A 25,901-nucleotide genomic window follows, 5' to 3' on the forward strand; every position below is an offset into this window, starting at 1 on the left:
CTAGAAGCCAAAACCTCATATAGTGAACTTTAGGAACTTGCCCTAGGTAGAAATATACCCATAGTAGTCACCCGAGTAGGTATTTTATTGCTTTCGGTTTGTTCTTATATCTGATATTGACTTTTTGTGTTTTATTCTGATTGTATGGCATTACAATTACATGGCATTTCATTACAAAAGGCGTTGGTTCATTTTCGGTTGCTAGATAGAAAGTTTTATCATGGGAGATGGGTTTCTTGATAGAGTGGAGGATAATGCGGCTGTCCAAACTTGGGCTGAGATAAGGCAGCACAAAAAAGGTGATAGTTTGGTTGAGGGACACGTATCAGAGTTATGGAACTTCACCCGTGTTAGCGTAGCCTAGAACAACTTGCAAGAGTTGAAGGAGATTTGGGATCAGTGGAATAATAAGGTTAGACAGTTGTTCTATTCAAATTATGGGGATTTGCCTTATTTACTCGATATGAAGGTAGATAAGCGTCTGTTTCGAGCTCTTGCCTAGTTTTGGAATTCGGCCTACAGTTGCTTCACGTTCGGAAAGGTTGATTTGGTGCCTACAATAGAGGAGTACACGGCTTTACTTCGGTGTTCGAGGGTTCAAGTAGACAGAATCTATTCGAAAGCAGTAAATGTACCGACCTTCTTGAGGAAGTTGATGAATATAACGGGAATGAGTGAGCAGTGGGTTACGGCTCGGATCAAGCAAAAGGGGGATAGAAGGTGCATTCCTTGGAAAGATTTGAAGGACCCCATTTTAGCGCACCCAGATGTGGGGAAGAGGGTAGATGTCCTTACTTTAAGTATATATGGTTTGGTTGTGTTCCTTAAGACTTTGGGGCATGTTGACGAGGCGGTTACTGACTTATTCGATCGGCTTGATAAGAGAGTTTCACCAGTCCCGGTAATTTTGGCAAAAGCTTTCAGGTCACTGAATGCATGCCGGAAGGCAGGAAAGGGTAAATTCATTGGATGCACGCAGCTCCTACTTACATGGTTCCACAGTCACTTTTGGAAGGTTGATAAAGTTTCATATCGGGTTTTCTCTAAAAGTTATTCACCAATAAAAGAGATAGTGGCTACACCAAGGAGGGATAACATCTCGGAGGGGAAATGGATGGCAATTTTTCAGAATTTGCAAGAGGAGGATATCAAGAGGAGAGCTCCGTGGTTGCTTTCAGATGAAGTCCTATATCGGTGTGGCGATTTTGATTGGGTTCCTTTGCTTGGAATTTGGGGAGCTGTTGGTTATGCCCCATTGCTAGAGTTAAGGCAATACAGGTTAAGACAATTTGTGCCTGCAACTCAGGGACTGGCCGAGTGTGAATTCTCGTATAAGGATGATGGCTGCAAAAAGAAGGTTCGTGAGATGGCTAATACATGGAATCAGACTCGCCGAATGAAGAGATTAGTTGTGGGTCCAATGACAATTCCCGAGTATAGTGAATGGAGGGTTAAGAGGATCAACGATAACATTCCTGAGCCGAGTTTAGAAAATAGTCAGTCAATAGAAGAACATTTGCGGGTTGTCCCTACTGAGTTGGAAATTATAAAGCAGGATTTTGAAAGAAAAAGTGCGGAATTAGAGAAGAAAATAGAGCAAATGGAGGAGGAAAAAGTGGGTTTGAGACTGGATGTAGATGTTCAAAAGCTCGAGGCTGATAAATTAAGGAAGGGAAAGAATAAGGCCGAGGAGGAGCTAGATAGCTTGAAGACAGATTACAAGAAGCTGCGTCTGTCAATAAGAACTGCTGGGCTTGGAAAAACTTCAGAGCAGTGGCGTGAAGAGGTTCGAGAAGAAAGAAACAAGTCAGACTGGTGAGAAAGAAAATTTCAAGAAATGCAAGCACGGAATGAAGCATTAGAAAGAAGCTTGTTGGAGAGCCAAAAGGAAAAAGAAGAACTAAAAGACAGAGTAGTTGAGTTAGAAGGGTCTCTCCGTCAACATCGAAGTCGAAATTCTGTAATAGAGCTGAAAGCAAGTCTGAGCAAGATCGAAGAAATGAAGGGTAAAATAGAAGAGTTAGAAGTAGCACTGCGAAGTTGTGAGGTTCGGATTGAGCATTTAGAGGTAAAAGAAGGTCGTCAGAATGAGTAACTTCATTATTTCCAGGATCAAGTCAGAAGTCAGGATCGCGTTATGGGAGAAGCTGTGATGCAGATTCGAGAAGTGGCAGATCACTTGCAAACTTTGGCAGTACAAGCCGGCACGTTGAGTGTGAAGTACGAGCTAGAGTCAGATCAGGGACAAGAGTTGGCCTCGTTGCTTAAAAAGATCAATGTCTTAAGTATTAGGGCAAAGCCATATTTGTAGCCAATTCTATGTAAAGAGATTTATTTTCTAATAAAGTTTTCTGAAAGTAATTGAAATTAGAATCAACGTCTCTTTATGCATTCATTTCATGCATTCGCATTACATGACATCATATGCATTAAAATCCATTGAAAGAGCCTAATTGAGTAAAATTATTTCAGTTAAATTGGAAAACCAACACCCTCACGGCACTCAAACAAAGACTAGAGAAATGGACCAAAGTTTGGAGAAATTAGAGCAAATGCAAGTGCAGATGCAGGAGCACTTGACCAAATTTCAGCAAGATATGAGGAATCAGTTGTTAGAATTCCAAAGAAATATAATGTGCCAGTTAACCCAGTTATTGGCTAGAGGGTTAGAAAGAGGAAAGACCCCAGCGGTCCACTTTGGGGATAATAATGAGGACTCTACATATCCTTCAGGCTTCACCCCAACAAATACCCAAGCACAACCAAATGCATATCCACAAAGGGTAATTGTTAACATCCGACCCTAATATCAGACCAGCACCTCGACACTGGTGAATTTCCAGATTGGCTCAGGTTCCAACTCGATAGGCAATTCAACTAATCCTGTTGTCATTGATGATCAAGCAGAAACAGAACAGGCGAGGGTGGAGTTCCTAAAACAGTTTGAAGATCGTTACAAACGGAAAGGGCGAGAGTGGAACTCTCAAATCAATACTTTAAAGGCCCCAAGGAAGAAGGGGAATAAGGGGGATAATATAGGTAGATATAAAACATGTAACTCAAAACCAATCATTGTGGGCTGACTAAAGACAGAAATCACTAGCCGTCAGAGCCCTTTAAAGCGAGAATCTTACACGAAAACAAATACAGAAGGACTTCAGTTCACGCCTATACCGATGTCTTATAGTGAGCTATATCAAAGCCTATTTAATGTACATATGGTGTCTCCCTTCTATTTGAAACCGATGTTGCCCCCATTTCCTAAATGGTATAATGCAAATGCTTAGTGTGAATACCACGCAGGAATTGCGGGGCATTCGATAGAAAATTGCACCGCTTTCAAGAAATTGGTTGAAAGGCTAACCAATATGGACATTGTCAGATTTAAGGATTCATCGAGTGAAGAAAATCCGCTACCCAATCATATTGATAATGGGGTGAATGCAATGTATGAAAAAGTGTAAGGGAATGTTCACATCAATGCCATACATGAAGACACAATTGAAAAGGGACCTTATTAGATATCCATCCTTATAAACTTGGGAGTGTCCTAAATAATTAGACTGCAAAAGAAATCTCTGTAGTATTTATGACTTATTTAGAGTAATGTTCAAAACACACTTGTTGCTTTTTAGCCTAGAGGCAATAAGAATTCCTTTGTGAAATAGGCTTATGTCTGAATGTCGTTATTTTAATGAAATGCATCCTTGTGACTATTTTTGAACCAATATTCTTTCGGTCTTTTTGAATAATTATTCTTTCATTCCTTTGGATTTTCTTCCACATCATTCATTCATTCATAATCATATGGTATAAATAGTTATTCGTAATTTATACATTATTTTGTATATTCTTTGGTATTTATTATGGGTCCCCAGATATCAATAACATGAGTGACGCTGCTACAGATTTAGAATCCTCTTTTGAGTAAAACATGTGTTTAGAAGGATTTCATGACTTTGGAAATGACATAGATTGTAGCCTATCTCCAGACTTGTTGAGGATGGTAGAATAAGAAGAGAACAAATTTACTTCATGAGGAGACAGTAGAGATCGTGACCTCGACGGAATATGCATAATTAGAGAAACGAAGCAAGACCTTATTAATTTACTTCAAGAGTTCAAAGATGTCTTCGTATGATTATACCAGGATATGCCCAGGTTAAGCACGGATATTGCAATCTGAGCAACAACATAACGTAAAAAATTTGCAGTATGTTCAAGATTAACATCATGAACAATGCAGTTAGAATTCTTTGCCGGGGGTAAACCTTCTTCTCTGGTTTATCCCGTTAAAGTCGAATTGTCATTTCTTCGTATTTTTGTTAGATTTCATCCTAATTGAAGAGGAAGATCCAAAGTTTTATCGTCATAGCTAAATTTCACCCCAAAAGGCTCTATGAGAGAAACCTGATACCAAAGAAGATCTTTCGTATGAAAGTGGAAGATCTTATGGGGAAGGCCTTATTTGGAATAACATTGATTTTGATCGAATGGGATGACCAGGACTTGTCTAATCCTATGAGTGTAGATTAAATCAAAAAAAAAACAAAAACAAAAAACAACAAAAAAACAAAAAAAGAAGAAAAAAAACCCCGCTAGGGCAATGCCTTTCTCTTTAGTTTATCACGGTTTTTCCATTAAAGTTGAAATTCTTTTTCTCTGGGTATTGGCTGAGCTAAAGTACGATAAAGATCCAATCTCGATACGATCAGTTAAACTTAATTGAAGGAAAAAGGTTAAAAGCTATTCGTCACGGTCAGATGTACCGAAAACGGATAGTGCGAGCTTACAACAAAAAGGTTCGTCCTAGAGAATTCCACGAGGGAGACCTGGTATTGAAAAAGATCTTTCCTCTACAAAAGGATTTTAGAGAAAAATGAGTGTCAAATTAGGAGTGTCCTTATGTTGTAAAGAAGACCTTTTTCAGAAGGAGCACTGATCTTGAGTGAGATGGATAGTAAAAAACTTGTCTAATCCTGTAAACTCAGATTCAGTCAAGAAATACTTCGCTTAAAGAATGAGAAGGCCTAGGTAAAAACCCGCAAAGGGCACTTTGAGTAACAAAAAAAAAGAGATGATGTGAAAAAATGAAAATGAAAAATAAAAAAATGGAAAAAATAAAAATGGAGAGGCTAAGGTGAAAACCCGCAAAAGGCGCCTTAGACCAAAGGGGTTTTGAGTTGAAGACCCAAAAAGGGCTGCTCAAATTTTGATCAGAATAGGGCAGGAAGTAATCAGAGTAGCTCAAAATGTTGATCAGAATGGGCATGTGTTGGTCTTGTTATACCTGAATCAGCAGGAAAGGGTATGCGACATCTCGGGGCATCGACAAAGTACTGTAGATCTCCTAAACACATGTCAAACTCAAAATGGTCTTCAGCAAGTTTGTACAGAAAAGTTCAAGCTGCGATATCTGGAGCACCTGTTTTTCATACTATTCATATTGAATTGCTTGTTCTTGGAATACTTCATTCTTTTTCAAGATGCAAGTCAATTCCTCTTTTATTCTCAATATTCTTGATAATTTATTCATTGCAAGTTATGCTTTCAAATTAATTTCATTTTATTTATAGTTTTGTTCTTTTTTGCAAGTGTGTTGCATTAGAATAATGATTAATGGACTAATAAAACTTTCACAAGAAAAGTTTTTCATATTACTCTAGAAGTTTCTAAATAATAGGATAACCTGAAATAGGACTATTGTTTAGAACGCACCAAGTTTAAAGGTTGGAAATCTGATAAGGAAAGGTCTAAATTAAGACTCTCTTTGGATTTTGTTGTCAAAAACATTGATTGAACAAAATGACAAGATGTCAGGTTGGTGACGTGGCTTAAATAAACAAGCAAGTAATGATCACCAAGCAATAAAAAGGGGTTTCTTTGGAGAAGAGAATCCTTCATCATGCATGGGCATTTGGTATGATACCTTGAGATTGGTATAAAAGACCAAAGAGCTTCACATTCTGCATCCTTGAATTGCGATGGATGAGGATTGAGAAAAGGCCAGATTTCTCTACCCTTAGGTTTTAACGGGAGAAAGATGGTATAAATGTTGCATCCCAATGGATTGAACTTTGAAATTCACAGTGGGGGGCAATCTGATCAAGCGTTTCTTTGGAGATGCTAGCCAAGCAAGAGGATGTTGTAATGCGTCAGTGATACGACTTTAATAAACTTTGAGTAATGACAACCTAAGCTTTAAAGAGTGATCATTCTCGAAAAATGACATTCGGCACTCATTCAAATGTCATTCATACATGTCTAGTTAGGAGAATTTGATTCATTCTGATTATGACATCCTAATCACTAGGCATAATTAGGTTCATAAATTGAATTATACAGGTCCTCTCCAGAGAACAAACCGGTGAAACTTTTAGCTTTGTCTCCTTGGGTAGTAGTGGAGTAGGTTGAAAATAGAAGATTTTGTCTTCCTATGCTAATAGCAAAGCAGATCGAAGACACCAGTCTTATCGCCTCAGCGGAGCGGATTGAAGCCACAACGGCAGATCTGGTTTCCCCGACAGCGCAATTAAAAAGATTGAAGCCACAACGGCAGATCTTACTTCCCTAGCGGTGCAGTTGAACAGATTTGAAGCTACGACGGCAGATCTGGTTTCCCCGACATTTCAATTAAGAAGATTGAAGCCACAACGGCGGATCTTACCTCCTTAGCGGTGTAGTGGAACAGATTGAAGCTACGACGGCAGATCTGGTTTCCCCGACATTGTAATTTTTAAGATTGAAGCCACAACGGCGGATCTTACCTCCCTGGCAGTACAGCGAAACAGATTGAAGCTACGACGGCGGATCTGGTTTCCCCGACATTTCGATTTTAAAGATTGAAGCCACAACGGTGGATCTTACTTCCCTGGCGGTGCAGTGGAACAGATTGAAGCTACGACGGTTGATCTGGTTTCCCCGACATTACAATTAAAAATATTGAAGCCACAACGGCGGATCTTACTTCCTTAGCGGTGTAGTGGAATATATTGAAGTCACGGCGATGAATCTTGTTCCCCGACATTGCAGTTAAACAAATTGAAGAAATCAATCCTATCTCCCTGAGGTTGCATTGGAGCGGATTAAAATCACAGATCTTATCTCTCTGAGGTTGCAGTAGAGCAGATCATGTCCAGTCTTATCTCCTTGAAGATGCAGCGGAGCAGACAGAAGAAATCAATCTTATCTCCCTAAAGTTGCAGTGGAGCGGATTAAAACCACAGATCTTATCTCTCTGAAGTTGCAGTAGAGCAGATCACATTAGACTTATCTCTAAAGTTGCAGCAGAATAAGTAGAAGTTACAAGTCTTCTCTCCCTGAAGTTGCAGTGGAGCAGACTAAAGATAGCAAATTTTGTTCTTTCGAGAAGCAAGTGGAGTGGATTGAAGCACCAATTCCTATACCTCTAAAGATGTAGTAGGATGGAATGAGGCTACTTGAAGAAGAGGAGCACCAAGGTCTAGCATGTCTGGGCAAAATTGGTTATTTTTAGAGTCTTTGCAATGTTCCTATTACATGACAACGAGCAAAGAGGGGTAGCTGTAATACCCAATTATTGCCCGGGCCCAAAAATCCTAAAGCCCAATGACCCAATACACCTAGACCTAACCCTAATAGCCCAAACTCATAACAGTCAAAGAAACCCTAGGCAGATTGAAGCAAAATCAGTAGTCGCGGCAACTTCACCCACGCCTCAACATTGCCCCACGTTCAGCACTCCGCGCACATCCTCCATAACCTTCATACCTGCGAAAAAACTGATCCAAACGACAGTAGATGTAGAAAATAACAGAATAGATAGTTTTGATTTATTGATTTTTATTATTATTTGAAGGGGGTCGGATATAAAAGGGCGACTTCAATCTGTAAAGGGGGGAGATAAATTTTGTATTGAAAAAAAAGAGAATACAAAAGAAAAATCAAAAACAATTTTGAAGGTAATTGGTTGGTTTCCGTTTTTCTTTTCTTTTTGGCAGTTTTGTTCTTTTCATTTTCTTTCTTGTTTTTAAAACGAATAAACGAAGCAAAGAAGAAGGAGAGGGGTTCTTACCGGTGGTAGCGCGCTGTCGAGGCGCTGTCGTCGTTGTGGCCGATTGGGAACGGATTTGGAGCGGAAGAGAAAGGGGGATAACGACGCAACTTCAAATGACAGAAGGGAAATGATTTTAGGGTTTTAAAATGGGATTTTATAGGGTTCAAAATGGGCCATTTGCGCGATTGGTCCTTTGAGTTTTTGGGGGTGTTCAAATCAAAATTTTTTATTTTATTTTATTTTTATTTTCTAAATTGGGTCACATATTTTAATTCTATTTTAGTTCAATCCATGTTGCTGCGCAAAGCTTGGGTGACTTGGATAAATTTCCCTTCCGGTCCTCCTCCTGTTGCGCGTATTTTAATTTGCTCCAATTTTGTTTATTGTAATTGCGGATTTGCCCCAAATCACTGTTTTAAGTTTTAAATTGGCCCTTTTTTCATTATTATATTATATTATGTTATTATATCTATATATATATATACGCATATGTATGTTAATAGATATATGTACATATTTTAAATGGTTTTACAATATATATACATGTCTTATATATTTTATTATCACTTTATTTTTCTTAGTTTTATATACATATATATACGTACATATACTTATATTTTATAATTTTCATACACTTTTTCATATTTTTTAATCCGAATATATATATTTTAATATATGTATATACATACACTATTCAAAATTGTTAAATATATTTTCCGCATTTTTTTGCATATACATATATATACGCATTTCTCATGATTTATTAATATATTTTACTTATATTTTTTATACCTATACATATTTTATACTTTATTTTCATAACTTTTATATACATGTTTCATATATGCATATGCATATTTTTAAAATTTACTTATATATCATATTTTATTTTGTAAATACATATACATGTAGAATTTAAATTAAAGTAATGATTTCATGTTATGCATTAATATTTTATCATACTTTTAAAAATATCTATTTTGGTTTTATCAAAGTATTTAAATCATCATATTTTATAAATTTTTAAAATATTTGGCATTCATGATTCTCGAGAAAGATCGTGTCCTAACTTACTGGATTGTGATTATTTTTCGATGAATTTAGAAAACCAACTATTTATTTTGCAATAAGTTCACACAAATTTTCAAATAAAAGCTTATTCTCGGGAATCCAAAAATGTCGGGTCCTAACTTACTGGTCGTGACATTTTGTCATCTCGAAATAAGAATTTCTAAAACAAAAGGCAATATTCTGAATTTGGGAAATTCGAGTGATCGTGCCCTAACTTACTGGGTTTCGATTTTTCTCCATTAACCCAGATAATCGAATATCCTCTTAAAATTTAAATACATGAGTTTTAAAAATCAAAAGACAAACTTAATTTTGAAGATTTAAAAATATTGTGCCCGAACTCACTAGGTGTGATGTTTTATTTCTTTGGAATAAGAACATTTTGTTATTTTGATTCATTCAGGAGTTAAAGGTTTTCTTTTAAAATCTTTTTAAATTTTCGACATCAAGACATTAAATAATCAACTTGGTACCGATTTTGGGCGTTACGAGGGTGCTAATTCTTCCTCGTGCGTAACTAACTCCCGAACCTGTTTTCTCAAATTTCGCAGACCAAAATTATTTTTAAGGTGAGTCGATCACACCTCAATCAATGATCGGTGGCGACTCCAATTTTTGTTTTTTTAAAAAGTCGACAATCAATTTTTGTTTTCAAAAAAAAAAGGTTTCGACACTCGTGATTGTCATATATGATTTTAAAAACTAGTGTTTTTCGCCAATAAGCTAAGTTGATTTTCGTGCATCCTTAATGTTGCGGGTTTTTATTTAAATTACACTTCCAAATAAAAATGATCTTAAACTAAGGGAATACCGCTCAGATAAAAGGGGTACCCACCATAAAGATAATTTCCACTTCTATAAAGAAAAGTAAATATGGATGTTTTTTAATCGGGTCAACCTGTGACTCCCCATACCCAGATCCGACGACTGGGTCGAGCATGGGGTGTTACAATCCTTGTATGCGATCTTTGAAAAATGGATCACCTAGGGTGATCGATCTCATTAGAAGACCTCATTATTTCCGACAACTGTCCAAGATTAACATTTGCAGCATATAATTTTACTGAGACACAATGCACAACTTACCTCTGTATGCAATGCCTCGAATTTTTGCAGGTAAAGAGACTGTCCAAACTGACTTGTCGGTGTGCAAGGCAAAATCAAATCACTTGAGTAAGTATACTCTCCTATTTCTTTAGCTTCTTTGTTCCTCGTGTCATTGCATTTTTTCAATAAGGTCTGGTGAATAAACTCTTTTTCGTACCTCCAACAATTGCATATCGTTTTTCGTAGCTCCAACAATTCATCTGAGATGACTCCGTGCGACCAAAAAACTTTTGGTGTTGTCGATACTAATTTCCCAATCCAAAAGAGGATGTCCCAACTGTATGAATTAGGGGAAAAAGCAAAAGAAATGTTGGACATTGTATGAATTAGGGGAAAAAGCAAAAGAAATGTTGGACATTGGCATAAAAGCTGAGGAACAATTTTTAAGTAACGAGAGACTAACTGTAAATTGGTCTGCCATTGGAATTAACTGCAAGAGCTTTGAGCCTAATTGGACTGCCATTGGAATGTTTATTGTAGTCCAGCACAAAAGCAGCAAGTTGTGGTACATAATGACCTGCAAATTAAAAGTTAATAAGCAAAACATAGATTTAAAAAAGATTTCAAGTAATGAATTTTTTTTTTCCTACATAGCTTTCCCTGATGAGAAACAAATTAGAGTTTTTGTATTATGGGAATTGCTTGAACCAGTTAACAAGGAAATTTAGATTATTCTCAGCTGAAGAAAAGGCTCTAAATCAGTGCTCTAAGTTCAACACTTAACCAATGTGGGGCTTATTCCATGGTAAATTATTTTTTACCTGTAAAAGTGTCATTGAAGCTTGTGTAATTCGAGCTAGTATTTGAGTACGAAAATGCAACTCCAATTGGACTCCCAACATACAAGATGTTTGATTCTGTTCGTTATGAAAATGAAAAAAAGTGCATTGATGGTAACTTAATTTAAGTATGGGTTAACTCCTCTAAACATCACTAAATTATGGTCCGTATTTTAAATTGATTCCTAAACTTAAAACATTTTAATTGAGTTAATTTAACCATTAGCTTAAGCGTTAAATGACTGCTCAAAACTGGCATGAAGCATATTTAAAACACGTGTGTACCTATTGTTTAAACAATTTGGATCCGTAAAATAGTTATACTCATGTTTATAATTTGATCCACGTGTTAAATTTGAGTTTGCATTTAATCTCTAAGCTAGCAGAAGGATTAGGGGTGAAGGTAAAAAAATAAAAATAAAAATAAAGGAGATCAATGGAATTTTAAATTTTAGAGGAGTCAAAATATAATTTTTGCCATTATACTAACTTATAATGGATAATTTTTAAAGGGACTTAAACACAATTTCACCTTTCTTTGGGGTAAGGGGCAAGGCCCTTGCTTGGTCCCTTGTATTTGCTCCTTAGAAAGAACTAATTGATTCGACACTAATACTTTAAAGACTCAATTATAATATTTTGATGTTAGAGACTAATTTAAAAATTATACCTTAGTTCGAGAACTTCTAGTGGAATTAACCCTTTTCGTTGCAAGATGCAACATTTATTATCCATCCTAGAAAAGTTTGATAAAACAGGATGCAATTTTCACCTTGTTTCACTGCTATTTCTTGCCTATTCTTTTTAATATCCAAGATTTCTGCAGATCTGATAACTAGACTGCCATCTCAACCTAACCATGTCTCGTTCAAGCAACACTCTGGTTACGTTGTTATAGATGCCAAGCATGGTCAAGCTTTGTTGTACTACTTTGTGGAAGTGGATGCTACTACACATCCACTGTTGCATCCCTTAACTTTATGGTTTCGTGGAAGTATAAGTAGGAGCGAATTCAGAAAATTTTTTAGTGGGACGAAATTAAATTATAATTTTTATGATATTAAAAATATAATTTTATCAGTTTAATAATTTATATCTTTATAATTTTAAAGGATTAAATTAAATTTTTATCATTTTTAAGAGGTAAAGTACAATTTTACATTTACTAGTTTAAATTTTAAAAAGTCTAAATAAAAAAATTTTCATTTTAAGAAAGATCATACCGCTGGATATATGATTAAAACATATTTGCAGGTTTTCTTAATATGTTTTCTTGAGGGGACTGTGAACTAAAATTCTTACGGGTCCTAGATGTTCATCACTTAATTTGGGGGCATTTCTGCATTGTTAATTAATACCATTAAATCATTAACCTAAAATCAATAATTTATATGAGAAGAAATTAGTAAAAACATACCAATTCAATCATTTATAGGAAAAAAAAATTAATAAAAGTAAACAATTCAAGTTTACAAATTACTATTTTTTTTTTCAAAAACTAACAACGAGATTAAATTAGTAAAATCAAATTCTCAATTCTTATAAGGTGTAGACTTGTAACTAAACCTAATATAAAAGTATATTTCAATATTTCAATAAAACAGAATTTTCGAATCAAACGGATAAAATCAAGTCAGGCATAAATAATTTTTTCCTTTTTACTATTTGAACTTGGCCAGACCCATTTTACTCCTTGAACCACTCTAATAAATAGTATGCAACTTATAATATCCACAAAATTGATGTTCATAAGGAATGTATTTAGGCTCCAATTTTTGTGGACGGTCTGATGACTTGGTCTTCCTTCAAGTATATATATACACATACATATACATATAAGAAGAACATAACTCTGAAACTTCTATTGAACAGATTTTGCCCATTTTTGGGTCTAAAGAAATTTCGAATAAACAATTATTTTGTGTCAAGTGAATTGATTTTTTCATTTATTTCTTTTTTATTCATTATCTAATTCGAAATACTTGAAATATATTACTAACACTAATAAAAAAAATCTACAAAAAAGTTAACCCGTAATGTTTAAATTTTTATATCTTGGATTTAAACTTTGGACAACGGATTGAAAGAACTCTTAAAATGAATATTTATTAAAGGAGGCTCGTGGATTTGATTTAGACTAAAAGCTCAGCCCAAAACAAGGCCCAACTCTGTCTTACTTAATCTCGACGACGCAGTTTTACTTCCTAATCAATCCTCATATATTCAAATATTCGGAACAAGACGAAACTTTATGTATGTATTATATACGCTGTCAGCTAAGCAATCGTGAACTTTAAACTCAATCCCCCAAAACTTTTCTCAGCTTCAGCCATAACCACAGCCAAATTCTTTTTGGCAAGCTATCGAAAACACTGTCATGGCTATGCAAACCGGAGTAGGTTTGTCGAAGATCTTGATCTTAGCCGGCGCCGGTACCGTCCCAACTGAATTTCTTACTTCAATTCTTCTTTTTTATTTTTCTTACTGTTTTAATTTTGACTTCAAGTTGTTAATTTCGTTTTCAGGTTATACGGGTACTGTCCTCCTGAAAAACGGTAAATTATCGGACATATTAGGCGAATTGCAGGTTAGTTTTGATCGTTTTGTTTGTTTTGATTTGCTAGTTTCTCCCTGCCGTATGATTCAAATATTTGTCCTTTGATTTTGTGTTGATTGACTAGGTTTCTACTTTTCATTCTTTTTCGTCTATTAATTTTAGCTTTTAACTCCTTTTTTCCTGATTTGGCAGTCGCTGGTGAAGGGACTCGAAAAATCGGGGGAGCAAGCTGATGATTCAGATGCACTTCTAGCTCAGGTATATGAGGAAATAGAGCTTAAAGTTTAAGTCTTTTGGTTGTAATATTTATCTTTTTCTATTAATTTGTAGGTGCGTCGTTTGTCAACGGAGATCAGGCAACTGGCATCAGCACGGCAGATAACTGTTCTGAATGGGGATTCTGGCGGTATTTTCTTAATTATATTTGCTTAAATAGTAGTTCTTTTAGGCGCATATATGTGAAACCAGTTTATAATTGCATTAACGGGATTAGATGAAGCATTTTCTAAGTGGATTTGCTTTGGTTGTTTGCTTTTTTCTTGATTTGGCAGGTAAGTTAACCTCTCTTGTAGTGCCAGCCGCAACATTGGGGGCATTGGGTTATGGTTACATGTGGTGGAAGGTATGTCATGATTTAATTGATTACTGATATGGTTTCTTTTTTACATAGTAGAATTAACTATCATTTTTATGCAAAATATATCCGCTGACGCCTGCCCTGTTTGTCAATGTTTCATTATTTATTGATATGGTTTCTTTTTCACTATTCTGTGGCTCAGTAGAATTAGTTATCTTGTCCTATACAAAATAAAATCCCCCAATGCTTGCCCTGTCACTTTTGATTATTTGCATCTGCATTATTGAACAAAATCGATAATTTTACATATTGATATTAACTTCTACAATTAGCTCTATTACTCTTCATTCATGCTGTCTGCTTTGTAATTTGACTAACATATTTTTTTTCTTTCCTTTTCTAATTACTAGGGTATTTCATTCTCTGATCTTTTCTGGGTCACCAAACGCAATATGGCGATGGCTGTGGAGAACTTAACAAAACATCTGGATTCTGTCTCAGATGCTCTCTCTGTAAGTTTATGCTCTCTTCGTTGCATTTTCTATCATGTTTTAGGGTTAAATGCTTCACTGAAGCATTTTTCTGTAAAAATGTATTATTTGCCACGGAATTTATTTATTTTACTAAAAGAGAATTTGGCCAGTCAAAGTAATGGTGATTCATGTTAATGGAAAATTGCCTTTTAATTAATTCCATATACAGTGAGATCGAGTAGAAACCAAAGAACTTTGGTTATAGTCTTTCCAAAAGCAAAAGATTCCTTTTGTACTTACTCCTCCAGTGCATCTTCCAATATGTGTTTTCCTAATTAGTTTTGAAATCAGCTTTTATATTAAAAGCATGCTATGAGATGTTCATAGAGCCTTTGATTAGTTCATAAATCCTACATTGGCAGGCTGCGAAGAAGCATTTGACTCAACGCATTCAGAACCTGGATGATAAAATGGAAACACAGAAGGAAATCTCGAAGAGCATTCAAACAAGTGTAAGTGCACATGTTTATCCATCTTTGAAGTCAGAATGAGGCCCACTTCCCCATCATCTATCTTCATTTCCTCTTCTTGCATTTTTATGTTTTTAGCTTTAAGTATGGAGTTAAAAGAGTGCAATTGGTTACAACTTACACATTATTGTTTCAAATGTTTTTAACTGCGGAGATAATCTGGCTATGATTTCAAAGATAATATGTAGGCCCAAAATTTTTTGAAACATTTGAACTTTGATGTTAGAATATCAAGGTTATGATGCTTTTTGTTGCACGTTGATTCTAAGCGTTGCAGTAATGAACTTGGTTTTGGGGTTGTAATGCACCAATATATCAAGTGAATTATTGTTTTACCATCACTAATGGTGCTCATATTTGTGGAGCAGGTAGAAGAGGCTCATATGAATCTGTCTAATATTGAATATGATTTGGATGCACTGCAGAGAATGATCTCTGGTTTGGTGAGAATTCTTTCTTTTTTTCCTTCTAATAATTGTTGCACTTGTTGAGAACTGGTTGTTAATTGGTGGTGCAGTTGTGATTCTCTTCTTTCCCTCTTTCAGTTTCTCCCCCACTTCTGTAGATGTTAAACTTGTTAATGAAGTCAACTGGTTCCTCTAGTAAGACTGAAGAGGAGAATCACTGATTCTTTCTTTTCATGTCTCTATTTCTCCTCTTCTTAGGAAGTTCAAATTAAAATCTCATACAGGAATTGCATATTGATAAGACTTGATGAAATTAGATATAAATACTCTAATGTATTGAGGAAAAACTCTCTCAAAAGTATGTATTTCTTAGAAATATGTACAACTATATATACATGAAGCATTGAATCAATTAAGGAAAGAAAATCTCTAATTAGTATATCTAAAAATCAGCTGTAATATCTAAAGATATGCTATTCAATGCAATCAAATAAAAAATTCTCAACAAGACTTGAAAGTCTATCTGTTCATATACTTTTAGTTGAATTGTTTTGCTTCTGTAATAATTGTTTTTTTTTTCAAATTTTCACCCTTGCAGGATGGCAAAATTGGTTCATTGGAATATAAGCAGGTAGTTAGTTTTTACCTTTTTTTGTACTTTGCAACACTGAAGTTAAATGTGTAATACCGGTAGGAAAATACACCAAGTGTAGTTGTAATTCTTAATACTATTTTTTAATATTGGGATCTTTTTTGTGGCAGGATCTTGCTAATGCTGGTGTGTGGTACCTTTGTAATATGGTTGGTGGAAAGAAAGCAAACATGCCTGAAGCTCTGCAGGTTTGTATCAGTGGAAAGAAAGAAAATATGATATTATTCATTCTGTCGTACTTGGTCATATTTAAAAGGGAAAAATGAAAAATAATGAGTGGGTTGGAATTTGTCATTATAATTTCCATTAGTCTATGTATTTTGGATCATTTCTTCTTTTAAACCTGTGGTAATCCCTACTAGTTTCTGAAAGATAATATGATACGTGTTTCTGCACTCAAGTATGACTTCAATAATTCCATCTGTAAATCATTTTACGACTATAATCTAATTGTCTGATTTGACATTTGCTTGTAGGAGCAACTTAAACTTTCTGGGAAATCTCGTGCTTTACTTGCATCAGGAACTCCAGCTCTGAAGGTATCTTTCTGAATGTGTAGAAAAAGTTCAAAAATCGAATTCTCTGTAGGAAAATACTCATGCACATTTGCTATTATACTTAAATTTGTTGTGCTCAAATGAAGTGTGCATTGACACAGGTATCGATATTAGTTGAATGTGGTAGCCCAAAGTTTCATGTATGTTACACAAGTTAATTGAATGAGCTGTAAATTTTCATTTGTTAAATTTGTAATGTTGGCTTGTTTATTTCAGGGTCTGAAAGATGTTGCAGATATTTCATCTGGAAATATGAATGATTCAGGAAGAGATGGTTTTGTGAAAGATGGCTTTGATAATTTGGATGAAGAGCCAAGAAGCCTGCAAAGGTTTGATTCTTTTTAAAACCCTAATGCTCTATCAGTTCACGTAAGTTAAACTTAGTGTGCCCAGTAGAAAAATTTTTTGGACGACAATGTTTTTATCAATATTGGGTTGTCATTGTGGCACTTCAAGGCTTCATTGATGTTATCTTTGGTAGAAAAGGTAGAAAAATTGAAAGAAATAATAATTTGTTTCATTGTTCAGTAGAGTTGATAAATGAAAAGAAAATAAAATTATTGAAAAATGCATAATTTTGAACAAACTTACATATCTCATTTTCTCTCGTATCATTTTAATTTGTTTTTATCTGTTAAGATAGAAAATGACGATGCCTCGTCTTTTTTTCTCACGTTTCTTTTCTACCATGTACTGAATTTATGTTCCTTTTTTGGGTATGAGGTACGAAAAGGAAAGTAATATTTTGCGGCTGTCAAGCAATGATGGAGATTATGATATTTTGCAGGAGCGTTTCAGCTAGGTGTTGATGGCATTGTGTTCAATTCATAGCTATCATTTTGCAGTGTGGCAGTTGATAGAAGTTACCTATGCCTATAAATAACAGAATCCACCTCATAGATTACGAGAATGAAAACTTGGCGGTACGCCGTGTACAAGAAATGGTGGAGGCCTTCAATGAGAGGCAAATATATACACATTTCAGTTTGCAGATACCCTTTTGTATTTTGATACCTATAGGTAGTTGATCACGTTACTCGTTATCATGTATTCATGGTTTTAAAACATGTAGTTTGCAGCATATATTTCTGTTTTTTATTTGCCTTCTGTTAAAAAAGAAAGAATAAGGGCCGTTCGATATATGACCATTACATCGGCTTAAACCATTCACTAGAGAGCCTGAGCCTACATGATCAATGAATACTCTTGTCTAAATTGGAAAACCTAATTGATACAGCTCACATCACAGTTTCCAATATTTACTCTCGAGTCCGGACAGATTATAATACCATATGATAGGATAGCCAAGAGAGCAATCTACATCGCTTCAAAACACAAGGCAGAGATAATTTTATCTAAGCTAAAATTCAGAATAATCTGGAAAGCATAACGAAAATTAGAAACCTCCTCATCCTATGACAAAATTTTGAACTACCTACTCCATTCGTAGTCTCCTCCATATCTAGGATTGGCATTATTTGCACGACTTGTATCGTCCGGTTTGGTTGAATTGGCAAAGGCGTGCCAACCTAAAAGATATGGCAAAATGAACTGCAGAGATAGGCAAACCAAAAATTCCAAGTCAATTAGGATATGGTTAATGATATGCTAACATCTATAGACCATACACAAAATATTCTCAAAGCATATAAGAAATTAACATTTTCAATCATCAACCCTATGTATGCTGTTGTGCTAGTAGTATTTGTTGAACAATCTGCAGAAGATAAAAGAAAAGACAATTCAATCCCCCACCCTCAACTATACGTCTTTAGTACTTGTTACGACAGCAATTTTTGGATACATCCTAAAACCATAGTCCATTGACAGGAAGTCCAAAATGAAAATCAAAACAAAAGGAGAGGATTATCATACGCTGAATGCAGATTTGAGGACAGTGAACTCTCCCCGTGTAATGGGGATATAAACATTTTCGTCCACGTTTAGAAGTTTGTTTTGAACACCTTCAACAAAAAGTCACTAGAAATGTTAGGTCTCAATCTGTCACACGTCGATTATGATCACATCACACATAGCTTGACAAGAAATAAGAGAAAAAATGGGGGTCGGAGGTGCATAAATATGTGCCCACCATTCCCATTCGAACTTTGATTAAAGGAGTTTTGGTTAGAAGATATCACATCAACGTGAGTTTGATCCACCGACAACGGCATCCTCTAACACATAATTAACATTATAGGACAATGAATCATCTCTATACCAAAAAAAAAAAAAAAATATGCACATTTTTCTAGGGCTACAGTGATAAATGCATCAAATCGAAAATGATTTACAAGTGATGTGTAAATGAACTTGAAAAATTATCATTAGACATGGAACTAGGAAAATTATTAATGGTGCTGCATTAAAATTAGATGTTATGGCATCACCAAAGCAAATAATATTCTTAGTTCCTGGAAAGGATTCAACAGAATTGAGCATTACCAAGATTAAAAAAGTGACCAGACCCATCCGGGAGTGGCTCTACCTTCAACACCTTCCTAACCTTTCCTTCATCACTGAAAAATACTACAATGTCATTAGAATTCATCTCAATTAAAAACAATAGTCACAACTTTGCCTTCTTTTTTTTCTTTTTTTCAACATTTACATATGACAGTCAACTGCAAAATATACTTCATTATAAAAATTTAAACTAATTGTACTGTCGAGAAGTACATGAAGTAAAAAGCTTTACAAGCATGACACTAGCAGTTATGAATAAATGTGTGGTTCTTGCTTCCTCCACCCAAATGTTAAGCATTTTCATGATTAACAGAAATAACAAGTTATAAGCATTTCTAGGCTTCTAGTCCATTCAGAAAGAAAATCTGATTTTACTCAAGGCGTTGCTTCATAAAACCAACATAACATCCTGCACATGGAACGATTCCTCCTCTATTGAAGAAAAATCTTCTTATCATAAATATATATATTTCTTGCCTTAATAAACATCTACTTTCGTATAGCATATGAATATATGAGAAGCCACAAAACTGAAATGGGATGGGAGATATGCGTATATATATATAGGGGTGAGTATTCGATCAAGTCGAGTCAAATTGAGTCAAAAAATTTCGAGTTAGTCGAGTTGACGAATCCTATTTTAGCAACTGAACTCAATTGGAATTTTTTTTGAATCGAGTCAAATCGAGTCAAAAAATTTCGAATCAAGTCAAGTCGAGTTAATAAATCTTATTATGTATACTTAATGTGCATTTACATGGACCGATTATTTAACTAGTAGACGAAGTACAAGCTTTTAGATTAATTTTGAGTAAAGCAAAAAGGGAAAGTGGGGCTATTCGGGAAGGAAAGTAAGATTACTAGGTAAACATTTACCAAAAACAACGTAATTTTGCCTTTTAACTTGATAGTTTTGACTTTTAACTTTAGATAAGGTAAACATTTATTAAAACGACGTAGTTGTCTTTTCTTATTTGAATTTTCGAATAACTCGAATTAAGTGTGAGCGTTCGGTCGAATCGAGTGAAATTATTCGAGTTAAATTAGAAAAATTAATAATATCAAATTAAAATCTTGTTACAATATAACTATTTCCATGTTAGAGCACATTAATTTAAAACCATATATATTTGAAAACTTTTTAAAAGCATAACAACAACAACAACAACAATAATAATAATAAGAAGAAGAAGATATTTTAGACTTATTTAGATTTCAAAATTATTATTTTATAAAATTTTTAAATTTCAACTTTTTTATATATTTTTTAGATTTTTTTTAAAAAATTATAATATTTTTAAAAATACAAGTTTTAGAATTTTTATAAATATTTTGAATTTTAAAAATTATTTTCAATTTTTGAAAATTATTTTATAATTTTTGTTAAGAGAGACCAATTTGCTCATTTTCAAAATTGATAGGGACCAAAAGGATATTTATACTAATCTATTATTTGAATTATTCGAGTTATTCAAATTGTAAAAATTCAACTCGACTCGAACTCGAAATCCGAAATTTCTTATTCGAGTTGACTCGAATAATTCGAATAACTCGAAATTTGAATTCTTTTTCGATTTTTTCGAATCGAATTTTGCTCACCCCTATATATATATACATGAAATTACAACTATATCAACAGATCCAATCATAATCAAACATTATAAGCACTGAACTGACTAACTAGGTAACCAATTAACCAAAATAAATCAGGAAGAGAACCCACACATTTACACAAGTTGGGACTCGAACCTATAATCTCAAAGTTTCTAAAGCGTCAATCTTGCCATTAAGCCAAGGCCTCATTGCAGGGATATAAAATATTTAAGCAGTTGCCAGCACAAACATAATGCAAGAGGAAGAGTTCAATTAGCAACTCTAGTATTCAATACACAGAGGGGTGTTTGAGGGTGAGTGGAAGAAAGGGAAGGATAGTACCTTTTTCCTTTAAAAGGATCATGGAAAAATTCACACGATTCCCTCAAGCCAAGGCTAATCAGAGTTCCAATTTCAGTAACTGACAATGAGAACACCTGGAGAGAAGCAAGCCAGTAATGGATGTATATCATGTCTCTAGAACGTATTCATCCTTCACAACAAAGATTTTACATTTGATCTACAGTAAACACAGAATGTGGAGACCAAAATTATGAATGTCCACATACATGCAAATCTGTGAAGTCTTTTTAACAAGATTTCGGAACAAAGATTCCTTTGTTCTATCTTAAAATTTGAACCATGCATTTCTCCAAATATTAGAAACACCATTATCTAAAATGTTAAATGCTTAGTTAGTTTCTTTTTTAAAACAGCATTAAATCAAAGCTTATTTAGCATAAGATAACCTGCTTCCTACTCCAATCATATTGTCTAACACCAGCTGCAGGTGCAAACTGTAGCAGCACAAAACCTTCCCTGGATATTTTAAATGCCCCAGACTGTAGATAAAACACATCCAAAGAAAATGAGCATACAAAACAAAGAAAGACCATCAAAATTTGCAAAATGAACTAAAAAAAGAAGAAGAGGAAACTATGAATGAAACGTACATCTAAAGGCACAAACTCAGGTGCCCTTGGCTCCACAGTCAGAGCAGCCTTCCCTTTGTAAATGGAATGACCTACATAAAACCTAGCCGGCAACCCTGCTGTCAAATAAAACACTTTCAACACTTGAAAAGAAAACACTGATAAAAAAGGGTACAAACACAAGGCTTTAGCTTTACCTAAGGATGATGGCGAAGTAGAAGAAGAAGAGTCATCAAACCTTTGTTTCTGATCGAAGTATTCAGATTGGCGGCATTTGAGAGAAAACTTGGAGGGTTTAGAGAGGGGATTAAATTTAAAGGAACGGGTTTGGGAGGAGTTGAGTGAAGAGAAAGATGGGAAAAGCTTGGGGTTGGAGATGGAGTTGAGGTTTAAGGTTTGGGGAGTGAGTGGAGGAGAAGATAAGAGTTGAAGTTGCAGCATTCTTTTCGGTTGGGTATTTTCTTTCCTTGGTTCTCTCTCTTCCCACCTATATTTGATTTAATATTTTCTTTTTAAGGTTGAAGATAAGAGTTGAAGTTTTCTTTTGAGTATTTTATCAAAAGAATCCTTTTCAAATGCTAAAAAATTTGATTTGTTTTGAGGTTTTAAATTTAAGTTTTGTGAGAATTTAGGTTTAAATCTTAAAAGATAAATATATGGGAAATTCTAAAACTTACTTGAAAATAACTTAATTGAGATGTCCTAGGATGGGAGGGTCTTACAAGTTCTTGCTTTAGAAAAAAAATTCTGTTTGGTTTTTTTTAAGGTAAATATACTATTAATCACTAAATTATGTTTAAATTTTTGTTTTGGTCACTTAATTAAAAATAGTTATAATTTAATCACTGAATTATTAAAAAATTTATTTAAGTCATTAGGGTGTTAAAATTGATCTTATATGACTTTTTCTATTTCATGAAATAGTTTTGAACATTATGAATTAACAAATCAAAATTTAAAGAACTTTTTTTTATTTTCGACCCTACCATTAAATTAACTTCTGAGATATATTTTTTTACTTGTTTATGAGTACTGATCAACAGTATTGATAGTTGAATCATCACTTAAAATTTACTGATATAATTTTTTTTAAAATTTAACAATTCAATAGCCTAAATTAAAATTATTAAATAATTTAGTGATTTAAATATTTTTAAATAATTTAATTATCAAATTATAATTTTTTTATATTGTTTTAAAACATACATATATAAAGTGTTGTGGGGTCGGGAGCTAGAGGCTTATCCTATGCCACACATCGTCTCATTTAGCCAACCACATGGTCTTCTTCAACATCACTTCTAAGTTGGGAAGCCCATTTTAACTTGATAGCTTTATTTCATCTTCTCTTTGGTATTCATACGCTCTCTCGAATCAACTTTTACATATGTAAATGTCTTCACTTTCTCCCTTCTTTCGACCTCTCCTTCCTCAATGGAGTTTCTTGGTTATTCTCAACTCCAACCCAAAGATTAGCCTCAAACCTTGTGTCTTTTCATCTTCATCTTCATCTTCATCTTCCTACAATAATGATTCAGTTCCTCTGCCTAAACAAATCCAAGTACTCTCTTCTTCTTTTTTCTACGGGGTTGCTCTTTTTGGTGCTTTTCCCTTCTTTTTTTTTTAATGTTATATTTTTCCTCTGTGGGTGGCAGACACAGTTGGGTTATGATCCTTCAGAGGAGCTATTTGGACTCTCGCCTGTTCCAAAACCAAGGTTTTTAGCACTCCTGCCTGCTCTAATGCTTTCAGTCTACATGCATTGCTTCTTTTGATTTGCTTTGAGAATCTTGATTTAGTATGTTGTCAATTGTAGCTTTTACATGCTTATTATTCTGCTTTACAATGGTGAGTAGGTTGAGTATGTTTTTTTGGAACTATTGCTCAAATGGCAGCTCCCTCCTGAATTCCCATTATATCTTGTTAAAAAAAAACTTTAACATTTTGCTGCTTTCACATTTCAGCTGACCTGTGAATGTTAGATTGAACTGACATCTTCAGTAACTTACTACTGAATTGATTTCACTTCAGCAGTGCCCTTCCAAAACCAAGATCCTGGTTCGGTCCCAATGGACAATACATCAGAGAGCTTCCTTGTCCAAGTTGCAGGGGGAGAGGTTATACTCCATGTTCCGAGTGCGGTATCGAAAGATCAAGATCAGATTGTTCCCAATGTAATGGAAAGGTACATGTTTGCATTCTTCAATGGACATAGGAACATGACATGTTATCATTATCATTATTATTATTAATATTATTATTATTAAGTACTTGATGGCACCCATCCTAGCCATTCACTTACTCATAATGGCAGGGTATAATGACTTGCCGTCAGTGCTTGGGAGATCGTGTGATATGGGAAGAGTCAATAGATGAGCAGCCATGGGAGAAAGCTCGTTCAATGTAATCTCCTTATTCTACTTTCTCTTTTATTCAACATTTAAGTCATTTTTCTCTACTTGATCCACATTTCTGCCTTTTCTCATGTGTATTCTCTTTGGTTTCCTTTTAGGGTGAATCTTATATAATGTCAAGTTGTTAAGTTAATTGCAGTATAGATGAAACTGTATGAGCCTTTTTGTATTAAAGATCATGGGAGTGCTTATCTAAAAATGTTCCTTTAATCTTGTCCAGTTCTCCACTCCGAGTAAAAGAGGATGATGAGGTAGACAATCTAGATTTGCAACTGGATGTGAAGAAAAAATCAAAGCGCGTTTACCAATCACCATCTCCTGAAGTTGGATTGAAGATCAGCCGATCACTAAAAGTTAGTTGGATGCTTGAATCTTGACTTCATCTTATTGTAATGATTTTAGGCCTTCGTTTTAGTCATTCATTTGTTTTAAAGGGATTTCCTCTTCAAGCTGCCATTATCTGTTGCCTTACGTATGAAGGCATTAGTGGGGCTTGATGGCAATGTAGGTGCCTTGGTGAACTTATCTGAAAGCTGCTTATTGCTTTCTTCTGAATATATATTTGAAGTTGGAGAAAGATGTACATTTTCATGAATTTAATCTTCTTTGTTTAGTTGGATGATTGCAGAGTCTAAATGCCAAAACAGGACTATTTAGTAAAAGAATGAAGATCATTCATCGTGATCCTATGCTTCAAGCTCAAAGGGTGGCTGCCATCAAGGTATATTTGAAAGTAGAAGAAGCATATACCAGTTTTTGAACTTGTGTTTTTCTTTTCTTAGAAGCAAAGTGATGCTTTTTGGTAGTAATATTATATGTAATGCAGAAAGCAAAAGGAACAGCTGCAGCAAGGAAGCGTGTTTCTGAAGCTTTGAAAGACTTTTTTAGTGATCCAGAGAACCGACGTAAGCGGAGCATTTCTATGAAAGGTTGCTTACATTTTCCATTAAAAGTTTGCTGTTTATATATATCATACTTGCATCAACTGGGGCAGTATAGGCAGCCCCTTTTAAGGTTGGCTTTCTTCTTGTGATGCAGGAGTCAAATTTTTCTGCAGAAATTGTGGCCGTGAAGGGCATAGAAGACACTACTGCCCCGAAATTAGAGATAGTTCAATAGACAAGCGGTTCAAGTGTCGAGTATGTGGAGAAAAAGGTCATAACAGAAGAACTTGTCCAAGGTCAAGGTTGAGCAATGAAGGAAGGTCAAGTAGAAGGCGTCACCGTTGCAAAGTTTGTCGCAGAAGTGGTCATAATCGTCGCACATGCCCTCAAGTGATAGGGGTGAGAGACATTTTGACCGCTGGAAGTAGAATATACACCTGCAGGTTATGCCGAAAAGAGGGGCACAATGCAAGGACATGCCCTAGTAACAGTTAATAACACAACAGTTTGATTTTGGGAGGTTATGTGAAGTTACAAACTCAGTGTTTATGTTGTATGATGGATGGATGGTAAATATTGAGAATGCAGAACAAGTTATATATTTATATATATATTACAATATTTCACTATAATAGTAAAGATTTTAGTAGAATCTAATTTTTAGGTTTTATTTTAATCTTCTATAAAATCTTTTCACTTAAGTAGTGTTTGGTGCTTTCTCAAGTTATGATTAAATACAGTGTGATTCTTTGGAATCCGATTGCCAGGAATGTAATTTAGAGTTGCTCATGGAAAGGCTCAACCAAAATTTTAGGCCCAACTTAGAAAATGGGTCAAAAATTTTGTCCAAGCCCAGCCTAGCCCAGC

General features: G+C 34.7%; 4 protein-coding genes across 14 annotated transcripts; 3 read left to right on the forward strand and 1 right to left on the reverse strand.

Moving 5' to 3' along the window:
* The first annotated feature begins 670 nt into the window (after positions 1-670).
* On the forward strand, positions 671-1,819 carry LOC107919394 (uncharacterized). The gene has a single exon (XM_016848865.1). The coding sequence runs from the start codon at positions 671-673 to the stop codon at positions 1,817-1,819; it is 1,149 nt and encodes a 382-aa protein (XP_016704354.1).
* An 11,283-nt stretch (positions 1,820-13,102) lies between these two features.
* On the forward strand, positions 13,103-17,826 carry LOC107920215 (uncharacterized). Of its 2 annotated transcripts, XM_016849791.2 has the most exons (14): positions 13,103-13,424; positions 13,518-13,579; positions 13,742-13,807; positions 13,880-13,955; positions 14,101-14,171; positions 14,537-14,638; positions 15,022-15,111; positions 15,498-15,572; positions 16,135-16,167; positions 16,299-16,376; positions 16,665-16,727; positions 16,847-16,885; positions 16,962-17,074; positions 17,533-17,826. In XM_016849791.2, the coding sequence occupies exons 1-14, from the start codon at positions 13,370-13,372 to the stop codon at positions 17,552-17,554; spliced, it is 945 nt and encodes a 314-aa protein (XP_016705280.2). In that variant the 5' UTR covers positions 13,103-13,369; the 3' UTR covers positions 17,555-17,826. The 2 variants fall into 2 exon arrangements, with proteins under 2 accessions (XP_016705280.2, XP_016705281.2); XM_016849792.2 differs by lacking the exon at positions 16,847-16,885 and having other exon boundaries at positions 13,142-13,424.
* LOC107920217 (single-stranded DNA-binding protein WHY1, chloroplastic) lies at positions 17,818-22,440 on the reverse strand. Of its 6 annotated transcripts, none has more exons than XM_016849793.2 (7): positions 21,934-22,440; positions 21,758-21,855; positions 21,554-21,646; positions 21,147-21,241; positions 19,191-19,264; positions 18,621-18,709; positions 17,818-18,296 (listed from the first exon to the last, which is right to left on the reverse strand). In XM_016849793.2, the coding sequence occupies exons 1-7, from the start codon at positions 22,175-22,177 to the stop codon at positions 18,177-18,179; spliced, it is 813 nt and encodes a 270-aa protein (XP_016705282.1). In that variant the 5' UTR covers positions 22,178-22,440; the 3' UTR covers positions 17,818-18,176. The 6 variants fall into 6 exon arrangements, with proteins under 6 accessions (XP_016705282.1, XP_016705284.1, XP_016705286.1 ...); XM_016849795.2 differs by having other exon boundaries at positions 17,939-18,296; positions 21,758-21,852; positions 21,934-22,389; XM_016849796.2 differs by lacking the exon at positions 17,818-18,296 and adding an exon at positions 18,403-18,462 and having other exon boundaries at positions 21,934-22,351.
* A 532-nt stretch (positions 22,441-22,972) lies between these two features.
* On the forward strand, positions 22,973-25,704 carry LOC107918477 (zinc finger CCHC domain-containing protein 9). 5 transcript variants are annotated; one of them, XM_016848049.2, is made up of 8 exons: positions 22,973-23,297; positions 23,392-23,453; positions 23,768-23,921; positions 24,051-24,139; positions 24,371-24,503; positions 24,779-24,871; positions 24,977-25,079; positions 25,189-25,704. In XM_016848049.2, the coding sequence occupies exons 1-8, from the start codon at positions 23,130-23,132 to the stop codon at positions 25,527-25,529; spliced, it is 1,143 nt and encodes a 380-aa protein (XP_016703538.2). In that variant the 5' UTR covers positions 22,973-23,129; the 3' UTR covers positions 25,530-25,704. The 5 variants fall into 5 exon arrangements, with proteins under 5 accessions (XP_016703538.2, XP_040966170.1, XP_016703539.2 ...); XM_041110236.1 differs by having other exon boundaries at positions 22,980-23,297; positions 23,771-23,921; XM_016848050.2 differs by having other exon boundaries at positions 23,014-23,297; positions 24,977-25,055.
* The last annotated feature ends 197 nt before the right edge of the window (positions 25,705-25,901 follow it).

This window comes from Gossypium hirsutum, chromosome D13 (genome assembly GCF_007990345.1).
Source record: "Gossypium hirsutum isolate 1008001.06 chromosome D13, Gossypium_hirsutum_v2.1, whole genome shotgun sequence".
NCBI lineage: Eukaryota > Viridiplantae > Streptophyta > Magnoliopsida > Malvales > Malvaceae > Gossypium > Gossypium hirsutum.

Bases quoted from the DNA above. Each gene is read 5' to 3' on its own strand.
- LOC107918477 (XM_016848049.2), top strand. From the start codon at position 23,130: ATGTCTTCACTTTCTCCCTTCTTTCGACCTCTCCTTCCTCAATGGAGT. The intron at 24,140-24,370 runs GTAATCTCCTTA...AATCTTGTCCAG, and splicing joins TGGGAGAAAGCTCGTTCAAT to TTCTCCACTCCGAGTAAAAG. The intron at 24,872-24,976 runs GTATATTTGAAA...TATGTAATGCAG, and splicing joins AAAGGGTGGCTGCCATCAAG to AAAGCAAAAGGAACAGCTGC.
- LOC107920217 (XM_016849793.2), bottom strand. From the start codon at position 22,177: ATGCTGCAACTTCAACTCTTATCTTCTCCTCCACTCACTCCCCAAACC. The intron at 21,647-21,757 runs GTACGTTTCATT...TTTTATCTACAG, and splicing joins CTGAGTTTGTGCCTTTAGAT to TCTGGGGCATTTAAAATATC. The intron at 21,242-21,553 runs GTTATCTTATGC...GCTTCTCTCCAG, and splicing joins ATGATTGGAGTAGGAAGCAG to GTGTTCTCATTGTCAGTTAC.
- LOC107920215 (XM_016849791.2), top strand. From the start codon at position 13,370: ATGGCTATGCAAACCGGAGTAGGTTTGTCGAAGATCTTGATCTTAGCC. The intron at 16,168-16,298 runs GTAGTTAGTTTT...TTTTTGTGGCAG, and splicing joins GTTCATTGGAATATAAGCAG to GATCTTGCTAATGCTGGTGT. The intron at 16,728-16,846 runs GTATCTTTCTGA...GCATTGACACAG, and splicing joins CAGGAACTCCAGCTCTGAAG to GTATCGATATTAGTTGAATG.
- LOC107919394 (XM_016848865.1), top strand. From the start codon at position 671: ATGAGTGAGCAGTGGGTTACGGCTCGGATCAAGCAAAAGGGGGATAGA.